The sequence below is a fragment of the Lissotriton helveticus genome, chromosome 5_1 (assembly GCF_964261635.1).
Source record: "Lissotriton helveticus chromosome 5_1, aLisHel1.1, whole genome shotgun sequence".
Lineage (NCBI taxonomy): Eukaryota > Metazoa > Chordata > Amphibia > Caudata > Salamandridae > Lissotriton > Lissotriton helveticus.
This window is the reverse complement of record NC_136065.1, coordinates 1,943,085,886-1,943,109,366: the sequence shown is the minus strand read 5'-3', so window position 1 is coordinate 1,943,109,366 and position 23,481 is coordinate 1,943,085,886. Positions and strand designations below refer to the sequence as shown.

Here is a 23,481-nt window from a genome sequence, read left to right as displayed (position 1 = left end):
CCCACGGGGCACTATCAACACAGACTGACACCAGTAACAACACAACATTGAATCACTGCAAGTGCACCACTAATAACCCACGGGGCACTATCAACACAGACTGACACCAGTAACAACACAAAACTGAATCATTGCCAATGCACCACTAATAACCCACGGGGCACTATCAACACAGACTGACACAAGTAACAACACGACACTGACTCATTGCCAATGATTCAGTGTCGTGTTGTTACTGGTGTCATTCTGGGCACTATCAACACAGACTAACACCAGTAACAACACAACATTGAATCACTGCAAGTGCACCACTAATAACCCACGGGGCACTATCAACACAGACTGACACCAGTAACAACACAAAACTGAATCATTGCCAATGCACCACTATTAACCCACGGGACACTATCAACACAGACTAACACCAGTAACAACACAACACTGAATCATTGCCGATGCACCACTAATAACCCACGGGGCACTATCAACACAGACTGACACCAGTAATATTACACGGAATAATTATCAATGAAGATAGTATCGCTAATAATCAATGAAGCATTGTTAACACAGAAAGTGACGTCAGTAACAGCACATTGAATCATTATCACTGTAGATAGTGTCACTTTTAATCCATGGTGCGCTGTTATTGCAGAGAGCCTTCAAAGGTAACCAGAGTCTGTAAATAATCTGGGAAATGGCTGTCCCCGTTTCTCAGGGTAGAATAAACTGCACCCTCTCCTCCACTCGAGGAAGTGACTCCTGTGTGCTTATTAAGTTTCCCGCTCTCCCCGATCAAGCTAAAAACCTGTTTATGAGAGCAACGCTATGTACCCTGCTCCGTTCCTCTGGAGTGCACTTCCGCACTCTTACTTCAGACTGCAAGGAAACCACAAACTATCAAATACAAATATTTCAAAGTGCAATAAACAGAATTCACGACGACATGCTAAAAACGCTAACAATAAAGTTGATAAGCGAAGGCACAGAGTCTAGGGATGGGTGACCCAAGCTTCAGCGAGGAAGCCAGCCTATGACACTGGCACACATGTCTACCCTAGGCCAAGATGGCCGACTGTAACTCCATGTACAAAAGGATGGCTGAGGGTAGCTACAGAACCCCCTAGGCTTGGCAAACATGTCAGAACCCGACGTATGGAAGGGTAGGAGCTTACCAGGGTAGACGGATGAGGGGAGGGTGTATTCAGGCAGATGAGGACTAGCAAGAGGATAGCATGCTTGAGAGAAGCCTGGAGCATAAATACCAAGGTCTGGGATTTAGACATTTTGTATTTGAATATTTTAGTGGGAAGGATGAAGACTACGACACTGAATGAAGGCAACGATTCGTCTTTAGGGTTGACCTGACAGACGGGGCTACACACACATAGTAGAAAAGACATGCGTTTGAGCTCTGTGGGTTTTTGGAGGCATAACAATGGGAAAGAGGAGCATTTTGTATGAGGAATTATTGTTTAGTTTACAGAACGGGACTACAAGCATTAGATAAAACGTTGGAAGTCAGGAAGTTCCGGGTTATGTGATTGGTGGTTGGATAGGGGTGAATGCAGCAGAAGAAGCCTGGGATAGAGACGTAGGTAGTCAAAGAATCGTGACAAGTTACACTCGGAGAGCTCACACTCTTTGTCTTGTAGGTAATCGGGTCTACATGCACCCCGACTCCCCCAACACCGGCGCCCACTGGATGCGGCAAGAGATCCTGTTTGGGAAACTGAAGCTCACCAACAACAAAGGGGCGTCAAACAACCTGACACAGGTAACTACCCTAACTACCCAAACTACAACCAACTGCACCCCAGGTCACCACAAACAGCCTCCAAACAGGACTTTGTTTCAATCCAAACAACACCCCTGGTCGGTTGTATGTAAGAAAATCAATTCATATGTATTGATCGACAAAAATATCAATTGCAGAATTATGACTACCACTGTATCGTCAAAGTACATGGAAGTATAGGTTTAATATTCCTAACTTCACATCTACATACCATATATACTTTTTACGTGCATCTGCCTAACTTAATGAGATATATGTGTCTCCTTAAGTTAGGCAGATGTAATTGCGTAAACGGGGATGTTGTGCTCTGAAGTTTGAACCCCCACCAAAGGAGCATTAGAAGCAATGGGTCTGGTTTGCATCCCCAGAACAGAACCCCTCCTCTTCTGCCCCCCACATAGCACCACACAAATCGCTTTGAGGTATTATCGGGCTTATCGGATAATGACTGACTACTAGTAGACCTATATAGTCCAAATAAACTCTTACATCAGGAGGGTTAGCCAGGGAACCCAACTGCCCAGTAACAAGTATAGAAGAGAATAGACTGGGGTTCTACCCTGCTGATTATAATACACAAATCACATTAGATGCTTTTAGTAGCATAGAGGAGCGGTCGTCAGTAAACGTGGCCACCATAAGTGTGGCAGGGTATGCTCAGACGTGGGTCCCTTGCTCACTTTGCCACTGGATTCAAGCAAGCCGGGCTGAAGAAGGCTGTAATGCCAGAAACCGGTCCTCGGAAGCTTGTTTCCGGTCCAGGGAAGGCATGGCTTGGCAGTTCGGGCTGGACTGTTACCATGAGGCACAGGGTCAGACTGATTTGCATATGGCCATGTCTGAACTGGGGTGGCAGAGTGGGCTAAAGAACGGTGATGGATTAAACCCAGATCTTTTGACTGGGTGTGAGTGTTTGATTGGTTCAGATGCTCCGTCCATCACCACCCCCTTTAGTATCTAATTTCTGTCACACCCGGTAAATTCTAAATGTGGCTTTACATTATGTATCACATGATGTTCTGTATCGTGACAAAATTAAATTAAAATGGTTTAAAAAAACTTAGGCAGTTGTATGGCGATTTACCTAAAGTAAAAAAAAGGACGAGCTTCTTGAATGACAGACTTATCTTTGTGAAACAGTTTCTTCACTAGCAGGGCCCACAGCTCGTTAATGTTGCAAGCTGATGGTAACTGCCAACTGACATTTCCATGGAAAAATAATACTCAGATCCTAAACCAAGTAAGTCTTTCTGGCACGCTTGATAGTTACTAGACCCAGTCAACATGTTATCCAACAGGATTGTTTTATAACAGAATACACTGCGCAGGTGTGTTGCTCCAGTGACTGGCAGGTAGTATATATAGCATACCTGGCCGCAGAGGAACAATGCTAGCAGTGTCGGACGGGGATGGAAAATAGGCCCGGGCACCGAAATAAAAGTGGCCCCCACTAGGGAGTTAGATAGCTAAAAAAGGTGGCCCATGTGTGCAAACTGATGCAGGTTTGAAGGTATAAAGACAAGCTGTACAAGTATTTTTCAAGGTGAGACAGGCTGCATGAGTCTGAGCTTGCTGCAAGCATTGTTTGTTTCAATATCAGAGCAATCAACATTAAAAAGAGACCAAACAGCCAGAAAGAGGCCCACACACTGACCTGTAAGAGCAGCCCATCGGGCACTGCCTGATGGCCCAATGGGCAAGTCTGAGCCTGAATGCTAGCAGGAAACGTCAGTGGGTCAGGCCCACTTACAAAAATGGATCCATTTGCTGCAGTCGTGAGAATTCCTTCCTGGATACCTTCATGATGAATCGATTTCCCTCAGAAAGGTTCAATTAGTAATAGGTCAGGCCCTCTTTGTCCAAGCACTACAGATCAGAGCCTGAGGTCAGGGGTGAAAGATCTATCCACTGCCCCCTGCTGGGGAAGGTTCTCAATGTAAGGCAAAGGGAGTGCACCTCTCTAAAACCATGGACAGGACAGCCGGACACTAAAACTGTGGTCACCTCTGGGCCAGTATCGTCATCTGTCAGTGTGAGCTTTCTCAACATTTGGGAACGTCTGGAACTTATAGGGAAGAGAAGCCTCTTCAACCAAGGTTCAAGGAACGTGGTCCCCTTGATGCCGGGCCTTGCCCATCTAGGAACTGCCTTGGGGTACAGGGGTCTTGTGGGAATGAAGTACAAAGGTGCATGTACTTTCAGCGTGCAAAGGTGGTGTACAAGTGAGTATGTTACTGATGTGATGGTGCGCTGTACACGCTGATCATGTACATATGCACAAGGGGAATGTTTTGGGATATACAGGTTTAGTGTACACGAGGGAGTGTTTGTGGCCCCCTGCAAGGACGGCACCTAAGTGGAAACAAAGGCAGTAGCATACAAAGGCAGTGTGCAAACAGTGTGTGACTAGGTGTCAAAGCAGAGCGGAGAGTGGCAGGACTCATATGTACCAAGGCAGAGTGGAATAGCAATGCATGGGAAGTGACATAAACATATTAACACATGTGTGGGTGGTGGTATGGTGTGCAGAGGCAGGATACCAGAACAGAGGTGGTATACAGGGATGGTGTGCCAAGGCAGGGAAGGCGTGCAGAGGTGATTGGCAGGGACAGCGAAAGGATGTGTCCGGCAGATTCAATATATTATGCAGGCACAGTTCATTAATGCTGTGAAGAAATACAATATACTCAGGGGATCTGTAGGGGTGGTGCATGCATGCAGTAAAGAGAGGTATATTCAGATGGTATGTAGCAATGGTGCATGGATGCGCTAAGAAGAAGCAATATGTTCGGATGGTATGTAAGGTATGAGAATAGGAGAAGTAAGGAAGGCAGCATTCACAGATAGTGCATAGAGGTGGAGCAGGCATGCAGAGACATAAGTAGTATTCTCCGATGTTATGTAGCGATGGTACATGCATGCAGATACATAAGTAGTATTCTCAGATGGTATGTAGCTATGGTACATGCATGAAGAGACAAGCAGCATTCTCAGATGGTATATAGAGATGGTACATGCATGTAGAGACATAAGCAGTATTCCCAGATGTTACATAGAGATGGTGCATGCATGCAGTAGAAATAAGCAGAATTCTCAGATGGTACATGGAGATGGTGCATGCATGCAGTAGACATAAGCAGTATTCTCAGATGGTACATAGGGAGGGTGCATGCAGGCAGTAGGCATAAGCAGTATTCTCAGATGGTACATAGGGATGGTGCATGCATGCATGCATGTGGTAGGCATAAGCAGTATTCTCAGATGGTATGTAGCGATGGTACATGCATGCAGAGACATAAGAAGTATTCTCAGATGGTATGTAGCGATGGTACATGCATGAAGAGACATAAGCAGCATTCTCAGATGGTATGTAGCGATGGTACATGCATGCAGAGACATAAGCAGTATTCTCAGATGGTATGTAGATATGGTACATGCATGCAGAGACATAAGCAGTATTCTCAGATGGTATGTAGTGATGGTACATGCATGCAGTAGGCATAAGCAGTATTCTCAGATGGTACATAGGGATGGTGCATGCATGCATGCATGTGGTAGGCATAAGCAGTATTCTCAGATGGTATGTAGCGATGGTACATGCATGCAGAGACATAAGAAGTATTCTCAGATGGTATGTAGCGATGGTACATGCATGAAGAGACATAAGCAGCATTCTCAGATGGTATGTAGCGATGGTACATGCATGCAGAGACATAAGCAGTATTCTCAGATGGTATGTAGATATGGTACATGCATGCGGTAGACATAAGCAGTATTCTCAGATGGTATGTAGATATGGTACATGCATGCAGATACATAAGCAGTATTCTCAGATGGTATGTAGCGATGGTACATGCGCACAGAGACATAAGCAGTTTTCTCAGACGGTATGTAGCGATGGTACATGCGTGCAGAGACATAAGCAGTATTCTCAGATGGTATGTAGCGATGGTACATGCGTGCAGAGACATAAGCAGTATTCTCAGATGGTATGTAGTGATGGTACATGCACACAGAGACATAAGCAGTATTCTCAGATGGTATGTAGCGATGGTACATGCGTGCAGAGACATAAGCAGTATTCTCAGATGGTATGTAGCGATGGTACATGCATGCAGAGACATAAGCAGTATTCTCAGATGTTACATAGAGATGGTGCATGCATGCAGTAGAAATAAGCAGAATTCTCAGATGGTACATGGAGATGGTGCATGCATGCAGTAGGCATAAGCAGTATTCTCAGATGGTACATAGGGATGGTGCATGCATGCATGCATGCATGTGGTAGGCATAAGCAGTATTCTCAGATGGTATGTAGCGATGGTACATGCATGCAGAGACATAAGAAGTATTCTCAGATGGTATGTAGCGATGGTACATGCATGAAGAGACATAAGCAGCATTCTCAGATGGTATGTAGCGATAGTACATGCATGCAGAGACATAAGCAGTATTCTCAGATGGTATGTAGTGATGGTACATGCATGCGGTAGACATAAGCAGTATTCTCAGATGGTATGTAGATATGGTACATGCATGCAGATACATAAGCAGTATTCTTAGATGGTATGTAGTGATGGTACATGCGCGCAGAGACATAAGCAGTTTTCTCAGACGGTATGTAGCGATGGTACATGCGTGCAGAGACATAAGCAGTATTCTCAGATGGTATGTAGCGATGGTACATGCGTGCAGAGACATAAGCAGTATTCTCAGATGGTATGTAGTGATGGTACATGCATGCGGTAGACATAAGCAGTATTCCCAGATGGTATGTAGTGATGGTACATGCATGCAGATACATAAGCAGTATTCTTAGATGGTATGTAGCGATGGTACATGCGCACAGAGACATAAGCAGTATTCTCAGATGGTATGTAGCGATGGTACATGCGCGCAGAGACATAAGCAGTATTCTCAGATGGTATGTAGTGATGGTACATGCATGCGGTAGACATAAGCAGTATTCTCAGATGGTATGTAGATATGGTACATGCATGCAGATACATAAGCAGTATTCTCAGATGGTATGTAGCGATGGTACATGCGCGCAGAGACATAAGCAGTATTCCCACATGGTATGCAGTGATGGTACATGCATGCAGATACATAAGCAGTATTCTTAGATGGTATGTAGCGATGGTACATGCGTGCAGAGACATAAGCAGTATTCTCAGATGGTATGTAGCGATGTTACATGCGTGCAGAGACATAAGCAGTATTCTCAGATGGTATGTAGAGATGGTACATGCATGCAGCAGAAATAAGCAGAATTCTCAGATGGTATGTAGTGATGGTACATGCATGCAGAGACATAAGAAGTATTCTCAGATGGTATGTAGTGATGGTACATGCATGCAGAGACATAAGCAGTATTCTCAGATGTAGCGATGGTACATGCATGAAGAGACATACGCAGTATTCTCAGATGTATATAGAGATGGTACATGCATGCAAAAACATAAGCAGTATTCTCAGATGGTATTTAGAGATGGTACATGCATGCAGAGACATAAGCAGTATTCTCAGATGGTCTGTAGCGATGGTACATGCGCGCAGAGACATAAGCAGTATTCTCAGATGGTATGTAGTGATGGTACATGCATGCAGTAGACATAAGCAGTATTCTCAGATGGTATGTAGTGATGGTACATGCATGCAGAGGCATAAGCAGTATTCTCAGATGGTCTGTAGCGATGGTACATGCATGCACAGACATAAGCAGTATTCTCAAATGGTATGTAGTGATGGTACATGCATGCAGAGACATAAGCAGTATTCTCAGATGGTCTGTAGCGATGGTACATGCATGCAGAGACATAAGCAGTATTCTCAAATGGTATGTAGTGATGGTACATGCATGCAGAGACATAAGCAGTATTCTCAGATGGTATGTAGGGATGCATGTGGTAGACATAAGCAGTTTTCTCAGACAGCATGTAGGGATGTGTTAGGTGTAGTAAGGAAAGGTAGTATACGCACTTGGTAGGTAATGGTGATGCATGGGGCCAGCATGTAGGAATAGCTTAGCCATGCGGGATACAGCGACAGTTCAAGGATGTGGTAAAGTGTTTTGGTATAAAGGATGGTGTACTGACACAGTACGCAAGGATGATCAAGCAGGCTACGTGCTGGTGTAAAGGTATTATGAAAGATGGTAACTGGAAGCACACTGTGTTACTTATCAAGTATGCGTTACTCATCAAGTACCTTGGGTGCTTGGTCTCCCCAGGTTGCATTCAGTCTTGGATACTTACTGATCTCCCCAGTTGCATTCACTTTTGGCTACTCACTGTTCTCCCAAAGTTGTACTCACTCTTGCGTCTTCATTGATATTCCCTGATTGCACTCTCTCCATGCGGCTCACTGATCTCCACTGGTAGAACACACTCATGGCTGCTCAGTTATCATCCACGGTTGCACTCACTCATGACTGACTCATTCATGTGTCCACCCTACAGATGGTTGTGCTGCAGTCGCTCCACAAGTACCAGCCCCGGCTGCACGTGGCCGAGGTGACTGATGGAGAGCTGGAGGAGTTCCCGGCCAGCAAGACCCAGACCTTCACCTTCCCCGAGACGCAGTTTGTGGCTGTGACCGCCTACCAGAACGCAGATGTGAGTATGGGGACCGGGCAGAGTGTTGGATTTGGAGGGACTGAGGATTGAATACCATGGGAGATGACAGCAGGCAAGAGGATGCATGAGGTCAAGACTGGAGGGGATACCTGTAAAATGGCGAAGAGAGAAGGAGGACTGCCCTAGCCATCCCCCTCAATTCATGCCACAAAGCTCACAATGAAACTTTTCATAAAGGTGGCCACCAACTGAGTTTGATACAGCGTCTCTGAGTGGGTGGCAGTTAACAGCGGACCTGGACTCCGTAGCCCGGGTCAAATCATGGCCCGCAGTTGGGTGGCATATTTTCAGAGAGGTCAGACCTGGATCGATGGAAGGATTCAGTCCTCTGACTATTCTGACATTCTTCTGTGAACTCCAACTCTAGGAGGAGCAGTCTTGTCAGACATTGTTTGGAGCCTGGGTAAAAAAAAGTACATGTGGGCCCCCACTTTCTTCCATTTGTGCCAGGTTGACATGAGAACCTGCTTCAAAGAATTAACAACCACTGTCAAAGCCAACAGTCCTGGTGTTGGTAAGTCTGTATTTCTTGGAACATTTTAAAAGTTTATAAGTGATTGGTTTATTAATTGGGATGGATTGGTGTCCACCACAAATAACAACGTCACTATCTTGTTAGGTCCAGTCAAAGGTTTCAGTAATTTAAACCTTCTTTCAACCTCCTGGTAGCTATGGCACAGAGCAGACAGGCTTAAGTTTTAGAAAATGTGTAAATTATTTAGAAGTACCAACAGTTAAAAATTTGAAAACACAATTAGAATTCCATTCCAACTGATAAAACCGAGGAATATTAATAAGCAATATTACGCCAAAATGGCAAAAATCAAATATCGGGACTGGCCATATAAATTTTATAAAAATGTAATAGAAAATTGTGCCAAAAGCTCAAAGTGCCAATAGCAGTCAATGGTCGCAGCAGACCGGGACGTAGGCACGGTTTTAGGCCAACTGTGATGGAGTGAGTGACGGATACACCATGCAGCTTGGCCCCTCTAAGGCCTGGAATTTGTAAAGCTTGAAAAAGTTCACTGTCCCAAGCTAAAAAGGGACTGCGTCATTTTTCAGAGGAAAACGTCTTCACCACATGGGACAAACCTGAAATTCAGACGCTGTGGAAATGCAGGTTGGATACTTTTCGCTGCCGTTCCCCTTGAAGCTCTCGATCAAAAGTTTTGAAACTGTTTCCATACTTCTTTTGGTGTATAACAACCACAAGAGTACACTTTTTAAGGCCCCCAAATCTTTAGAAGGGGTACTTAGAGACTCTCCCGGTGTCAGGCAGAGGACAACAGCAAAGTCCAGTCTAGGTCCAATTGCCACTAGTCAGTTAGGAGTCTTCACAGGAATGTCCCCTTCAGCTCTATTGTTCTTGAGCCACCCAGTGGTGTCAGCCTTATGGAGTTATTTCTGTACTGTGATTTCAAGTGGAATGGGGTTCAATCTATTCAAGATCTCTGGTAGAACAAAATCAGCGTCCTTCAGCAACTAGACAGGGGATACACAAGACTTGTCTTGGCATCCTGTTCTCTCCCTTTCAAGTGCACCCAAAGTGTTACACATGGCTCCACAGACTTGTCAAGCAGGATTTGATAGTGTTGTAGCAACAGAATGCTCGCAATCCCCACTCTGAATATTCTGTAGTGTTCAGAGGAATCATCTTGCTCACCGTGCCACCTAAGTAGGCTGTGTGACATATGGTTAGCATGGCTGTTTTGCGAGTTATGAATTGCGGACCTAACCATAACTGGCATATTTCACAGTTTTTTCGATTTCAATTTCCAAACGTAACTGTACTTTGATTATGGATTTTGTTACGCCAATTTCTGAGGTTTTTTTAAAAATGTAGGATAAGGTTTTATAACCAAACCTAACACATAGCTTCACTTAAACTAATTTTTCAATACATTTCTGAGTTTGTTTGATGATTTACTACATCCAACTTCTAGGAAAGTGCTCAATACCACATTGTGCACAACTTTTGGCATTGTGCAGCGAGGATTGCCTTTTGGTCAGGCCCTGCACATGGTCCACCTCACGCGAGCAATCCCCATTGAGCATTCCTTTCTTATATATATTAAGGGGTTATCATCAAAGCTAACCATGACTTTATATTAACTGTGGGGTTTTTTGGGATAGAAAGGTAAAAAGTGCATTTCTGGTGGCTGTAAAAATGTGAAACAATATATTTGGTGGGTGTGTGGTATGTGCAGGGGTAAATGAAAATGCCTCTATCATGTTGCAGGTTAGTGCCCCATACTGTATGTACTTCAGCTGTGTGCAGTGGGGGTTGACAGCTGGGGTTTACAGCTGGGATTGACAGCTGGGGCTGGCCCTGGCAAATCCACATCGCAATTAATGACGGCTAACCAGTGCTCCACTTAGTCTTCAGTTGTGTGCTTGAAGATTTTCCGCAGGCAAGCAACCTCCCATGTGGCCAGCCGCACGTTACACATGCAGTCTGCAAGTTAAACCCATTTCTGGAATCTCAATTTTCTTGCAAATCCGTCATAAGATATCAAAGTAATTAGCAAATCAAAGATTTCGATTACTACCCCTTCATAATTATCCCGCTCTTGTATATCTACATGAAATCTAAGATCCCTACACTGAACTTAACTTCACAGACCAACAGAAAACTAAACATATACATTTCTGATTAATTCTGTCCAGATTTGTGAAAACATGCCAAAGTTATTAGTACATGAACATTTAATTCTCCACTTTAATCATGATTCCCTTGACAGATTTGCACGAAACTCACCATATCAGAAGTGAAACAATCCAAGATTTTTACTGTTCTACGAAATGACACCAAATGTAGTACCTTACTTTGCCTCACTTATCAGATCTCATTGACACTTGAAATCCCTACACTGTACTCGCTAAACCTAACAGCCTGTAAAATGTCATGCAGATTAATTAAACAGGGGCAAAGTTGGCTGGGAAACATGCTCAAGTTAAGTGGGAGATCCTCACGCTCCCATACAGCTTGGGTGGACTGGGAGCTCCGGATCTAGAATAGTACTATAGGGCTGCGCAGGGAGCTCATGCGCATCACTGGGTGCATGGCCCTACCAATACTCCGCATTTTCGAATTGAGAATGATGTGGCTGCTCCAACCCCCTTACCAGCGCTTCTGTTCAAACCTCCTGATCGCAGGACTGGTATCCTTGACTCCACTAATGCGACAATACATGCCTGGCACCACCTTCTGAAATTACAAGCAAGCGCCATTCTATACTTCCCTGAGATGACACTGGAGTGGTGCCACTGGTTGCCTCCGTGCAGAAAAAAAGGGGTGATTAGGGCCTTAAACGCTATAAATATTTACACAATAGGAGAGGTGTTTGCTGAGGGTAAAACGATACCATGGGAAGAGACCGTACAGGAAGGACAGACAACTACACCATTGACCCAATTCCACTTCTACAGGATGAGGCATTCATTGAGGGATCTCCTGGGCAGTGGGTTGGATGGGCCACCAGAGGTTGCTCCGCTCACATATGTTATTAAGGCTGATTCGCCAGTACGAATCGTCTCCAGGATTTGTAACACAGCACAGGGATACCGAGCTAACCACTACACTAAGGCTAGGTTAGCCTGGCAGGCAGACCTGGGCCAGGTGATTGATGACACAACATGGAAGTACTGCTGTGAGAGTACAAAACGTATTTCAATAAATGGCGTCGTAGGTTGATACATTTCAAATTTCTAAGTAAGGTATATTATACCCCAGAGAGGCTCTGCAGGTATGTCTCTGCAGGGTGCGAGCGTTGTGGTGCTGACGCTGCAGATTCTTTTCATCTTGCCTGGTTATGCCCTCCGATTGCGACCTTTTGGGCGTTGATATTTAAGACTCTGGGAGAAGTCACGGAAACTATACTTGAGCCGGACCCTCTGCTCGCTCTCTTGGGATACCCCAAGGCGTAGGGTTGGGATCTGCTGTTCCTGGGGCCCGACCCCAACTATGACGGGCTGGACAAACCACATGACGTATTGCAGCACACAAACAGAATATTATAGCTAATTATTATCCCCACCCTCCCTATCCCCCCCACACCCTCCCCCCGCAATCGACTTAAGAACTTCTGGGGACACCAAAACCTTTCTAGCTGCCAAGGCAAATGGCCCAAATCATGCTGAACCCCTTGAAACATAGCACAGGAGGAGTGATTGAGCGATATGTTCCCAGTCGTTGGACTGGGAGAAGCGCTTTGACTAGTGGCTGCCCTTAAGTGCCTCAGGATTAGTACTGTGAGCTTGGCATGTACAACATTGACCTGAACTGCAAATGTTATGGACTCGACTTGTAAGGTGCTGATGTTGATACCTTATGATACAAGATACTAGCATTACTATACTGTGTATGACTTTGTGTTCTGTGTATATTGCTGCAAACACGATATGTCTCTGTTTTGGTTATCAATAAAAACCTTTAAAAAAAAACAGAGGCAAAGTTATCAGCAAATTAACACTTTTGTTTTAAACTCTTGCTCCATCTAACTGTGCCCCCCCCGTAAAGAATTTAGATGAAAGTTATTATATCAAGAGTGTGCTAAACATGCAAAGGATCTGACAAGTGGTGTGAACGTCTATAAAACTGTACCAAAGGCTTTAGTAAATCAATGACTTTGCTCTAATTTATCTTTGCCCCCTAATGGATTTGCATTAAACATGCTGAGCACTTCCCAAATTTTGTGTAAATTCATCAAATGGCTCTAAAGAATTATGCAAATAAAGAAACACAATTTCCGCTCTCAGGATTTCTCTAACCTTTATCCCTTCCAAGTCCACGAGACACATATTGTCAAATGGTGGGGAGGTTTGTGTGTATATATATATATATAAATAAATATATATAAATATATATATATATATATATAAATATATATATATATATATATACACATATATATATATACACACATATATATATACACATATGGTACCTCCTTCTTCTCCCCGCCTGTGGCCTCTCTTCTTGCCCTTGGCGAAATCTATTGACATATATATATGGGAAGTGTAGTCCCACCACACGAGACTACACGAAATTGAAGGCTGCACATCATGGGGGCGGAGTAAGGCTGCCGATTTAAACAACGTGACAGGCGGAACATTAACAGCACAAGGAGCAGCTGGAGAGGGGCGCTGAGGAAGGCAAAATGTGCCGAAATGCATTCGCCTGTGACTGCTGTTCATTAAAGTGCTCCTTTTAATCTCCTTTGTGGGTCACGTCTCTTTCGTTTGGAAAAGGTGGTAATGTCAGACATTCAGCGCAAAGCCAGAGCGCTTGACGTGTACCCCCGCCGCTCAAGAGGTATGGACTTGCTGGCAAGCTCGTGTGAGCATCTTCTGTTGATTGCGGTAGCAATTATGTCCATTACCCACCAGGACGCCTGACCTACAACGTGGCAAGTGGATATTTATCCTCTGTTTGGGTGACCGGTTCCCGTGCCTACCCCCGCGGAAAAAGCCAGGCAGAACGGTTGTGGCGGAAAAACAAGGGAGACCCGAGGGGGCGCCAAGGTGGCCAGCTGTCTTACCTACCAACGGACTTCCTAGGCTGCGCCTGTCAGTTGTGCCGACTCATATTTTCATCATGCCACAGCAGCTTGTGAATTCCTTCGAGGCTGAATCATGGGGCCTTGTGGGAAGTGTAGTCCCACCACACGAGACTACACGAAATTGAAGGCTGCACATCATGGGGGCGGAGTAAGGCTGCCGATTTAAACAACGTGACAGGCGGAACATTAACAGCACAAGGAGCAGCTGGAGAGGGGCGCTGAGGAAGGCAAAATGTGCCGAAATGCATTCGCCTGTGACTGCTGTTCATTAAAGTGCTCCTTTTAATCTCCTTTGTGGGTCACGTCTCTTTCGTTTGGAGGAGGTGGTAATGTCATATATATATAAATATATATATATATATATACACATATATACACATATATATATACACATATGGTACCTCCTTCTTCTCCCCGCCTGTGGCCTCTCTTCTTGCCCTTGGCGAAATCTATTGACATATATATATATATATATATATACACACACACATATATATATATATATATATCCATCAAAAGTGCAGGTACCCATTTGGAAGCAACAACATACACGGGCTCAGTGTCGAACTTAATTTATTTCACGCACTTGCCAGCAGGCTTTCAAAAGTAAGTGCCTTCAAACCCACTTGGGATTTTATTTTGCACCAATTTTGCTGATGAGCTCCCCTCCTTACCAAGGACTACTAATCCCAGAAACGCTGCTGTTCTTTACAAAGCTCAGAGGGCGGGGTCACGTATACTTATGGGAGCGCTCCAGCACCTGGATGAAATTTGCCACTGAGGAAGAGAGCCTTCGCTCTCGAAATGCATTTGGCACTCGAATTGCATGAAGAGACTTACTTTTGAAAGCCTGCTGGCAAGTGCGTGAAATAAATTAAGTTCGACACTGAGCCCGTGTATGTTGCTGCTTCCAAATGGGTACCTGCACTTTTGATGGATTTATGACGGCCGCCCGGTCGTGGGAGCAACATGCTGCAGTGCAGAGATAGCTCTTCAGGAGCAAAGAGGAGCTTGGACACACGGACGTCTTTGGGCGCAGCAGGGGTGCCCCTTGAACACTTAATCACGGACTGAAAAGCGGGGCAGGCAGACAATGGTAATGTGCCTTCAAACCCACTTGGGATTTTATTTTGCACCAATTTTGCTGATGAGCTCCCCTCCTTACCAAGGACTACTAATCCCAGAAACGCTGCTGTTCTTTACAAAGCTCAGAGGGCGGGGTCACGTATACTTATGGGAGCGCTCCAGCACCTGGATGAAATTTGCCACTGAGGAAGAGAGCCTTCGCTCTCGAAATGCATTTGGCACTCGAATTGCATGAAGAGACTTACTTTTGAAAGCCTGCTGGCAAGTGCGTGAAATAAATTAAGTTCGACACTGAGCCCGTGTATGTTGTTGCTTCCAAATGGGTACCTGCACTTTTGATGGATTTATGACGGCCGCCCGGTCGTGGGAGCAACATGCTGCAGTGCAGAGATAGCTCTTCAGGAGCAAAGAGGAGCTTGGACACACGGACGTCTTTGGGCGCAGCAGGGGTGCCCCTTGAACACTTAATCACGGACTGAAAAGCGGGGCAGGCAGACAATGGTAATGTGCCTTCAAACCCACTTGGGATTTTATTTTGCACCAATTTTGCTGATGAGCTCCCCTCCTTACCAAGGACTACTAATCCCAGAAACGCTGCTGTTCTTTACAAAGCTCAGAGGGCGGGGTCACGTATACTTATGGGAGCGCTCCAGCACCTGGATGAAATTTGCCACTGAGGAAGAGAGCCTTCGCTCTCGAAATGCATTTGGCACTCGAATCGCATGAAGAGACTTACTTTTGAAAGCCTGCTGGCAAGTGCGTGAAATAAATTAAGTTCGACACTGAGCCCGTGTATGTTGTTGCTTCCAAATGGGTACCTGCACTTTTGATGGATTTATGACGGCCGCCCGGTCGTGGGAGCAACATGCTGCAGTGCAGAGATAGCTCTTCAGGAGCAAAGAGGAGCTTGGACACACGGACGTCTTTGGGCGCAGCAGGGGTGCCCCTTGAACACTTAATCACGGACTGAAAAGCGGGGCAGGCAGACAATGGTAATGTGCCTTCAAACCCACTTGGGATTTTATTTTGCACCAATTTTGCTGATGAGCTCCCCTCCTTACCAAGGACTACTAATCCCAGAAACGCTGCTGTTCTTTACAAAGCTCAGAGGGCGGGGTCACGTATACTTATGGGAGCGCTCCAGCACCTGGATGAAATTTGCCACTGAGGAAGAGAGCCTTCGCTCTCGAAATGCATTTGGCACTCGAATTGCATGAAGAGACTTACTTTTGAAAGCCTGCTGGCAAGTGCGTGAAATAAATTAAGTTCGACACTGAGCCCGTGTATGTTGTTGCTTCCAAATGGGTACCTGCACTTTTGATGGATTTATGACGGCCGCCCGGTCGTGGGAGCAACATGCTGCAGTGCAGAGATAGCTCTTCAGGAGCAAAGAGGAGCTTGGACACACGGACGTCTTTGGGCGCAGCAGGGGTGCCCCTTGAACACTTAATCACGGACTGAAAAGCGGGGCAGGCAGACAATGGTAATGTGCCTTCAAACCCACTTGGGATTTTATTTTGCACCAATTTTGCTGATGAGCTCCCCTCCTTACCAAGGACTACTAATCCCAGAAACGCTGCTGTTCTTTACAAAGCTCAGAGGGCGGGGTCACGTATACTTATGGGAGCGCTCCAGCACCTGGATGAAATTTGCCACTGAGGAAGAGAGCCTTCGCTCTCGAAATGCATTTGGCACTCGAATTGCATGAAGAGACTTACTTTTGAAAGCCTGCTGGCAAGTGCGTGAAATAAATTAAGTTCGACACTGAGCCCGTGTATGTTGTTGCTTCCAAATGGGTACCTGCACTTTTGATGGATATATATATATATATATATATATATATATCGCACAACAGTTCCGGTATGACGCCAGTCACGCTCGCGGGTGGTTCGAGGTAGGGCTCCCGGTCACCCAATAAATTCCAACAAGCAATCCATTTGTAAAAATAGACGTACTCGAAACACTAGAGTTGCTGGTGCACGAAAATTTAAATTTAATTGGCATGAAACAACGCGTTTCATCTTTCGGCTTGATCACGTTTCAGCCGTGAAACCAAAAGTGTGTCCTTATAATTCATTATACAAAATAAAGATAGGACTAATCACCCTAAGTGTATACAAACAATGAATCATCATGGCGGCCATGACTAGCAGATTACAAATGCATGATGGAATAAACATTTCTCATTTATAAATCAATATTTCTACGGTCTTTCCACTCGTAGAGATAATCATCATAACTTTAAGAAGTATCAAACAGAATTTCATAATTTTTGGCAGATTTGAAAAATAATCAAAATATTCCGGAAAAGACACATAATGAATTATAAGGACACACTTTTGGTTTCACGGCTGAAACGTGATCAAGCCGAAAGGTGAAACGCGTTGTTTTCTGCCAATTACATTTTTGTGCACCAGCAACTCTAATGTTTCGAGTACGTCTATTTTTACAAATGGATTGCTTGTTGGAATGTATATATATATATATATATATATATATATATATATATATATATATATATATATATATATATATATATATATATGACGCTCAAAAGAACTTCTCCGTGGTATAGAAAGAAGAGAGCAGCACTCCGGGGAATTACTAAGCAGCGTGCAGTTTATTTAGCACAAACAAACTTTTCGGCAAAAAGCCTTCGTCGGTGTCGCAACCCTTGGTTCAAAACACACCTTAAATAAAATCATGTGACAATTCATGAACAACAACAAGGGACTCAACCCTCAGCAGTACCATATGCGCCATCTTAGAATGGTTTTCTAAGATTCAAAACCATACAGATATAAACCATGGATTGGTTAAATCAAATAGGCAGAGGGCAAATTTCAATAATACATTCCAATGATTGTACAAAAAGGGAATACAGCCGTGGATCGGCAAAGGTCCCTTGTGTGAAGAAAATAAAACAATTCATGACCACATACAAAAAGGTGCTGATTTTACATAAATATGTGCAAAGAGGAAGTGGCCCACTTCATATCAGCAATCAAGGCGAATATTACTAGGTGCTAAAATTCCACCGTGAATAAATAGTAAAGAAAAAAGTGATAAATCCTGCAACACAGCAAAACAAGCAGCCAGATGTCCATCCGGCGGGATACGTTCATCACAAGCTATATACAAATGATCACAACTATACAGAGAAGAATGGTCATATTCATGAGATCCATCCAATCAAATCAAAGACCTGATTAATGTAGAGAGTGATCAAGGTCAGAATATATACACAAACATACAGATACTAGGACAATGTAAGAGGAGTGAGATTCCGATACGAGACGTATAATATATGTACAATTTGCCATTGATAATAAGGAAATATATACATATATATATACACACACACGTTAATATGTGGAAGCTGGTGATCACCCCTGGCGCATGATTTGGCCATACAGTCAAAGCACACTATATACACTATATACATATATACATTTTCATAAGTTGACCATACTTTCAGATAATTATGCATAGTGTTGTAGCGTACAGATGATATAAAGACAAGATAGAATTTCAGGTGATAATGACAATGATAATGTACTCCTATTCAGCCCTTTATTTCCCCAAATGTACTACCATATCCTCACCGCTATTCATACCCTTGGGGAACTTGGTAGACAGATCGATTATATATCTAGACTCGAGGCGTCTAAGCCTTCTTAGCCTATCTCCACCCCGTGGGTTGAATGGGACATGGTCCAAGCCAAAGTAGCGTAGTTTTGTTCTATCCTTGTTATGGTGTTCGGCGAAATGCCTCGCTACTGGGTACGCGGGGTCCACCTTTTCGATAGCCCTCTGATGCTCAAGCACTCTCAGTTTAAGTTGGTTGATGGTACTACCAATATATCTGAGACCGCATGGGCATATCAAACAGTACACAGCATAGGTGTTGCTGCAGGTAAGGAACTTATTGATTTTCTTAGTCCTACCAGCATCAGGAATGTCATATTGAAGAACCCTGCGGCTATTACTGCACGCTTTACATTTCCCACATGGGAAGAAACCACTCATAGTTTTCAAGGTGTTGGTATTACTTTGAGTGGGTAAGGGTTCTAAATGGCTGTGTACTAACACATCTCCCAGGGACCTCGCCTTGCTAAAGGTCACCAGAGGATGCGGGGGCAGATCTTCTCTGAGTACTTCATCTGTGAGCAAGATGTGCCAATTTTTACACATCACGCTCCTCAGTCTATCGGCACCTGCAGAGTAAGGAGTGATCATTCTAAAGACGTTCCCAGTGTTATTATCTGGCGTCCTTACCTTCTCAGCTAGTAAATCAACTCTCGAAATCGTCCTCACTTTTTTCAGTGTGTTGGACAAAAGTGGCTCATCATAGCCCCTGACTCGGAAGCGAGAAAGACATTCCGAGGCAGCCGCCTTGAAATCCTTGTCTTGGGTGCTGTTTCTTTTTATCCTCAAGAGTTCACCGTACGGGATACTCTTGACGAGCTTAGGTGGGTGGGCACTACTAGCAAACAGGATAGAATTTCCTGCTGTCTCTTTGCGATAAAGAGACGTCTGGACTCGGCCATCCTCAATGTGAACCCGCAGGTCCAGATAGTGAGCTGCCACCCCACTAATAGTACCAGACAGGTGCACATTGTAGATATTATCATTGAGAATATCAATGTATTTACTGGCCGATTCCTCAGTACCCTGGTATATATATATATACACACACACACACACATATATATATATATAGATATATCTAGATAGATAGATATCTAGATAGATAGATATCTAGATAGATAGATAGATAGATAGAATTATATATACATTCACTTGGATAAGCCTTCTTGTTAATTGATTGCCAGGGGTTTCAAACCTTGTATTTCTGGCAAAAAAGATCTAACTGTGAATGAACTCCAGTAATTCCCAGTGCTGAATTAATTTATCAGGCTATAGGATATTTAACTTCCCAAAACAAATAAAAAGTGAAACACATCATTTTGTCTTTCTTTCACTGCTGGTTAACAACACGTTCACAAAGACAGTGCTGCTCTTTGACTATTATTCAGCACTTCTGTAAATGTAATGTAAATTGATACTTGTATAGCGCACTACTCACCCGCAAGGGTCTCAAGGCGCTTGTACGAATACCGCTGTGGAACCCATCCTGGCTTTCCCTGTGAGGTGTCCACTCCTGGGCACCCCCAAGATGGAGGCCAGGCATCCTTAGCGTTGTTGGGGCCGTTGTGGAGATTAAGCAAGCTATTGCCCAGAGTTGCAGAGTGGGACTCCATGATTGAAATAGGCACCGAGGCGAGAATTATCAGGTCCATGGAATTTTTTAGCCCAAGACCCGCCATGGCGGGGAATTGAACCCTGGTCCCGGGCTAGACCTCTGCATCAGGGTCTGCCGCTCTAACCATTGAGCCACACTTCTCCCATCACCTGACAAGCTTACACTTGCTGTACCTTCCTTGATGCAAGTATCTACCAATGAATCATACCCAGTGTGTGAAAATAAACACTGTAAAATACAGAAGTATGTCAGGACAAATTTCATTGATACATTGCACTTCATTTTCCTTCTTTATATATGTCTTGTTAAACCTATAGTGTCAGTTTACTACAAAAGAAAAGCACATTTTTGAATTTGCATTTCAAGTTTGATTTAAAATAATACACATTGTTGCATAGAACACATTTGAAATATTAGTACACTATCCGCAAAAACACACACATTTCTCTAAACATTGGCAGATCTATTTTAAAGTCTCAGGCAAATAATGAATAAAGGAAACCACAAGACCTCAGGTAATGACCAGAGAGGGGAACAAGAGGCAATAGGGCTCTAGAAGTAGGTCAGCCTCCAGTTAAATCATATATCACAAAAATAGACCACCTCCAGAAAATAACCAAGTGAATGTGGATTGCCAAACAGTACTGAGGGCATCTCACAAAAAGTGATGGACTGGCATCACACACCACCAGGTGTCATGCTTCATCATCTGCCAGTCCTCGCCCTCCAGAAACCCTGTTTGGTGGAGGACGGGCATGCACCTGATGACAGGGATGCACTTTCTAAAGTGAGTGGGGGCCCTAAGGGAATAGTGAATTAAAAAGCCATCAAAGGTTCCCCAATGAAACTTTATTTAGTGAGGGAACCATGTGAAGTTTAAAACCAGAGGTGCGGTGATTAAGAAAACAATCATCCAATCACCGTCATGTGAATTTATCAAAAACAAGAGGTCAACATGTTTCAGCCGTGGTGTCCCAGGGGTACATGGCTTTCATCAGGACCGAATAGGGGGCTTCAATCTTACCCTACTGTATAGGAAGTGCCACTCTGTGGATATGACCTATAGTCCTTGTCCACTCTAGAGGTCCATTGACCTGTAGAAATATAAAAAGACAAAATAGTGCAAACAAATCTATATGTGTGCAAGACATATTCAGACATACTTGGTATAATGTGTAAGATACTCAACTCCATCCGGAGTTATAATCTTAGATACAAAATGCTTCTGTTTACAGTAATGTATACTGAAAACCAAGCTATAAGGGCAATCAATGATCTTACCCATTAGATGGGAGCAAATTGCCCCATGGGAGGCGAGGGTTCTGGGGGTACCCCGTGATCACACCCGCTGGAGAGAGAGGAGTGAACAATGAAAATCAAACTGTAAACTGTACTTTAACAGAATCACGGTATAAATAATGAATACAAACAGATGATGTTCAAATGCTCTAAATCTTTGTAATGACTTCTAAAATCAATTCAGAAATCATATAATATAAAAAACACATAACAGGTCAATTGTAATATGCTCTATATTGCCTTCTGAGGGTTCAGGTGACATTTATAAACCCCACAGCCTTCGACCTATTGATTTGTAAATGTTACCAGAAACCCTTGAGGGCAATATATTCCCATAGTTCACTGTTACCCATTATGTATTTTCTTTTGTTATATATGTATACATACACACAAACAGCTAAACGGAACTTTCTTTCCTGGCAGTATTTGGGGAAGATTTACCTGACATGCTCGTGATTTGCAATATTTGACTCAGAGACCACCACCAGCCCACATGGGTTTTATGTTTCGAGCTACCTGTCCCGGGATGCTTTGGTGCACTTATTCACCTGATTGCAATGAGTGATGTTCATGCATAATAAAGGAGACCGCTGGGAAGTTCGTTTGGTGGTGTTCACTTTGCAGCAGCCAGCCTATGAAGAAGGGAGTGTTTCCCGAAACGCGTCAGGTCACTGCTGACGTTAGAGTGTGCCAGTCCTTCCCTGACCCTATGGACAATTGAAAGTGAGTGCGCCCTGCACGAGGGTGAATGTGAAACAGTATACACACAAACATATATATGTATTTCTATTAATCATTTTTTTTTTTTACTATGAGACTCACACCACCGATAAAGCAGCGGTCCACAGAAACAGTACTGGTATTAATGTTTTTACTTAGCATCATGTGCCATCTAATGGCATTTCCATTTTTGCTGTTTCAGTAATGGTAAAAAAGACAGGCTTGCTATACAAGTCTATGAAGAGATTATGATGCATGAGGTCGGCCTGAAAGTCCATGTGACCCTGCCAAAGCTTGTTCCAGTCTGACAATAACATGCAGAGTGATTTCACAAGCATGCACCTTAAAGACAGGGCACAGTGGTTTACACTCTACTATCCCAGTGCAGAGTGTGGTGCATTCTTTACCTCAGGGCAGGCAAAACAGTGAAACCCACAGCTCCACCTAGGCCCCCACACCACATTGGCGACAAGGTGGTCTCTGCATGTGGTTGTCACCGGTATGCTCCAGTGCCTGGCAGCATTACGGAGCAAACCTGCTTCTTTGAAGCTGGTCTGATGCACGTGAAGAATCTGCCACCCAAACACCAGTCTCAGCGCTGGGCCCGAGAAACACTGCTCACACATTGGCACATTGACCACGCTCATTGCACTGGCAGAGTGGTCTCCCAAGATCAACTGATGCGGGTATACAATCATCACAACGGATGTTGCATAGGTTCAGAATCAACCCAATTCCAAGTCATGCCTGACAATACTCAGGATGGGGCAGGTGGGCCAGAAAAAGCTTTTGACTCAGCCACTCCCTAAAAGATCAGGTAGGCCAAGGATCTGGATTTCAGCCCGTCACCCTTCAGCGAATTAGCAGACCTGTGTCTCCAGCACCAAGATGGCAAGTCTAGGAGAGCAGGCTAAAAAACATTTCAGCAGTACTCGGGAGACACATGGTGCCATACACACTCACTCCCCATTAGCTTTGCTGAGGAGTAAGTCTTTAACTTCTTGAGAACCTCCCAACAAATTGAATGAAAAGAGCTACTACGATGGAGCAATGGCTAGCGTAAATGTCCATTTCGATCCCCAACTCAACCCAAATTTCGAACGATTCAAA

The 23,481-nt window shown here is 44.1% G+C and overlaps 1 protein-coding gene across 1 annotated transcript in view; it reads left to right on the top strand.

The window, feature by feature from the left end:
• Positions 1–23,481, top strand: part of TBX21 (T-box transcription factor 21) — a 154,016-nt gene that overhangs the window by 110,184 nt on the left and 20,351 nt on the right. Inside the window, exons 4-5 of the mRNA XM_078645592.1 lie at positions 1,656–1,777; positions 8,260–8,415. Of these exons, the coding sequence (XP_078501718.1) occupies positions 1,656–1,777; positions 8,260–8,415 (278 nt within the window). The remainder of the gene's footprint in view (positions 1–1,655; positions 1,778–8,259; positions 8,416–23,481) is intronic.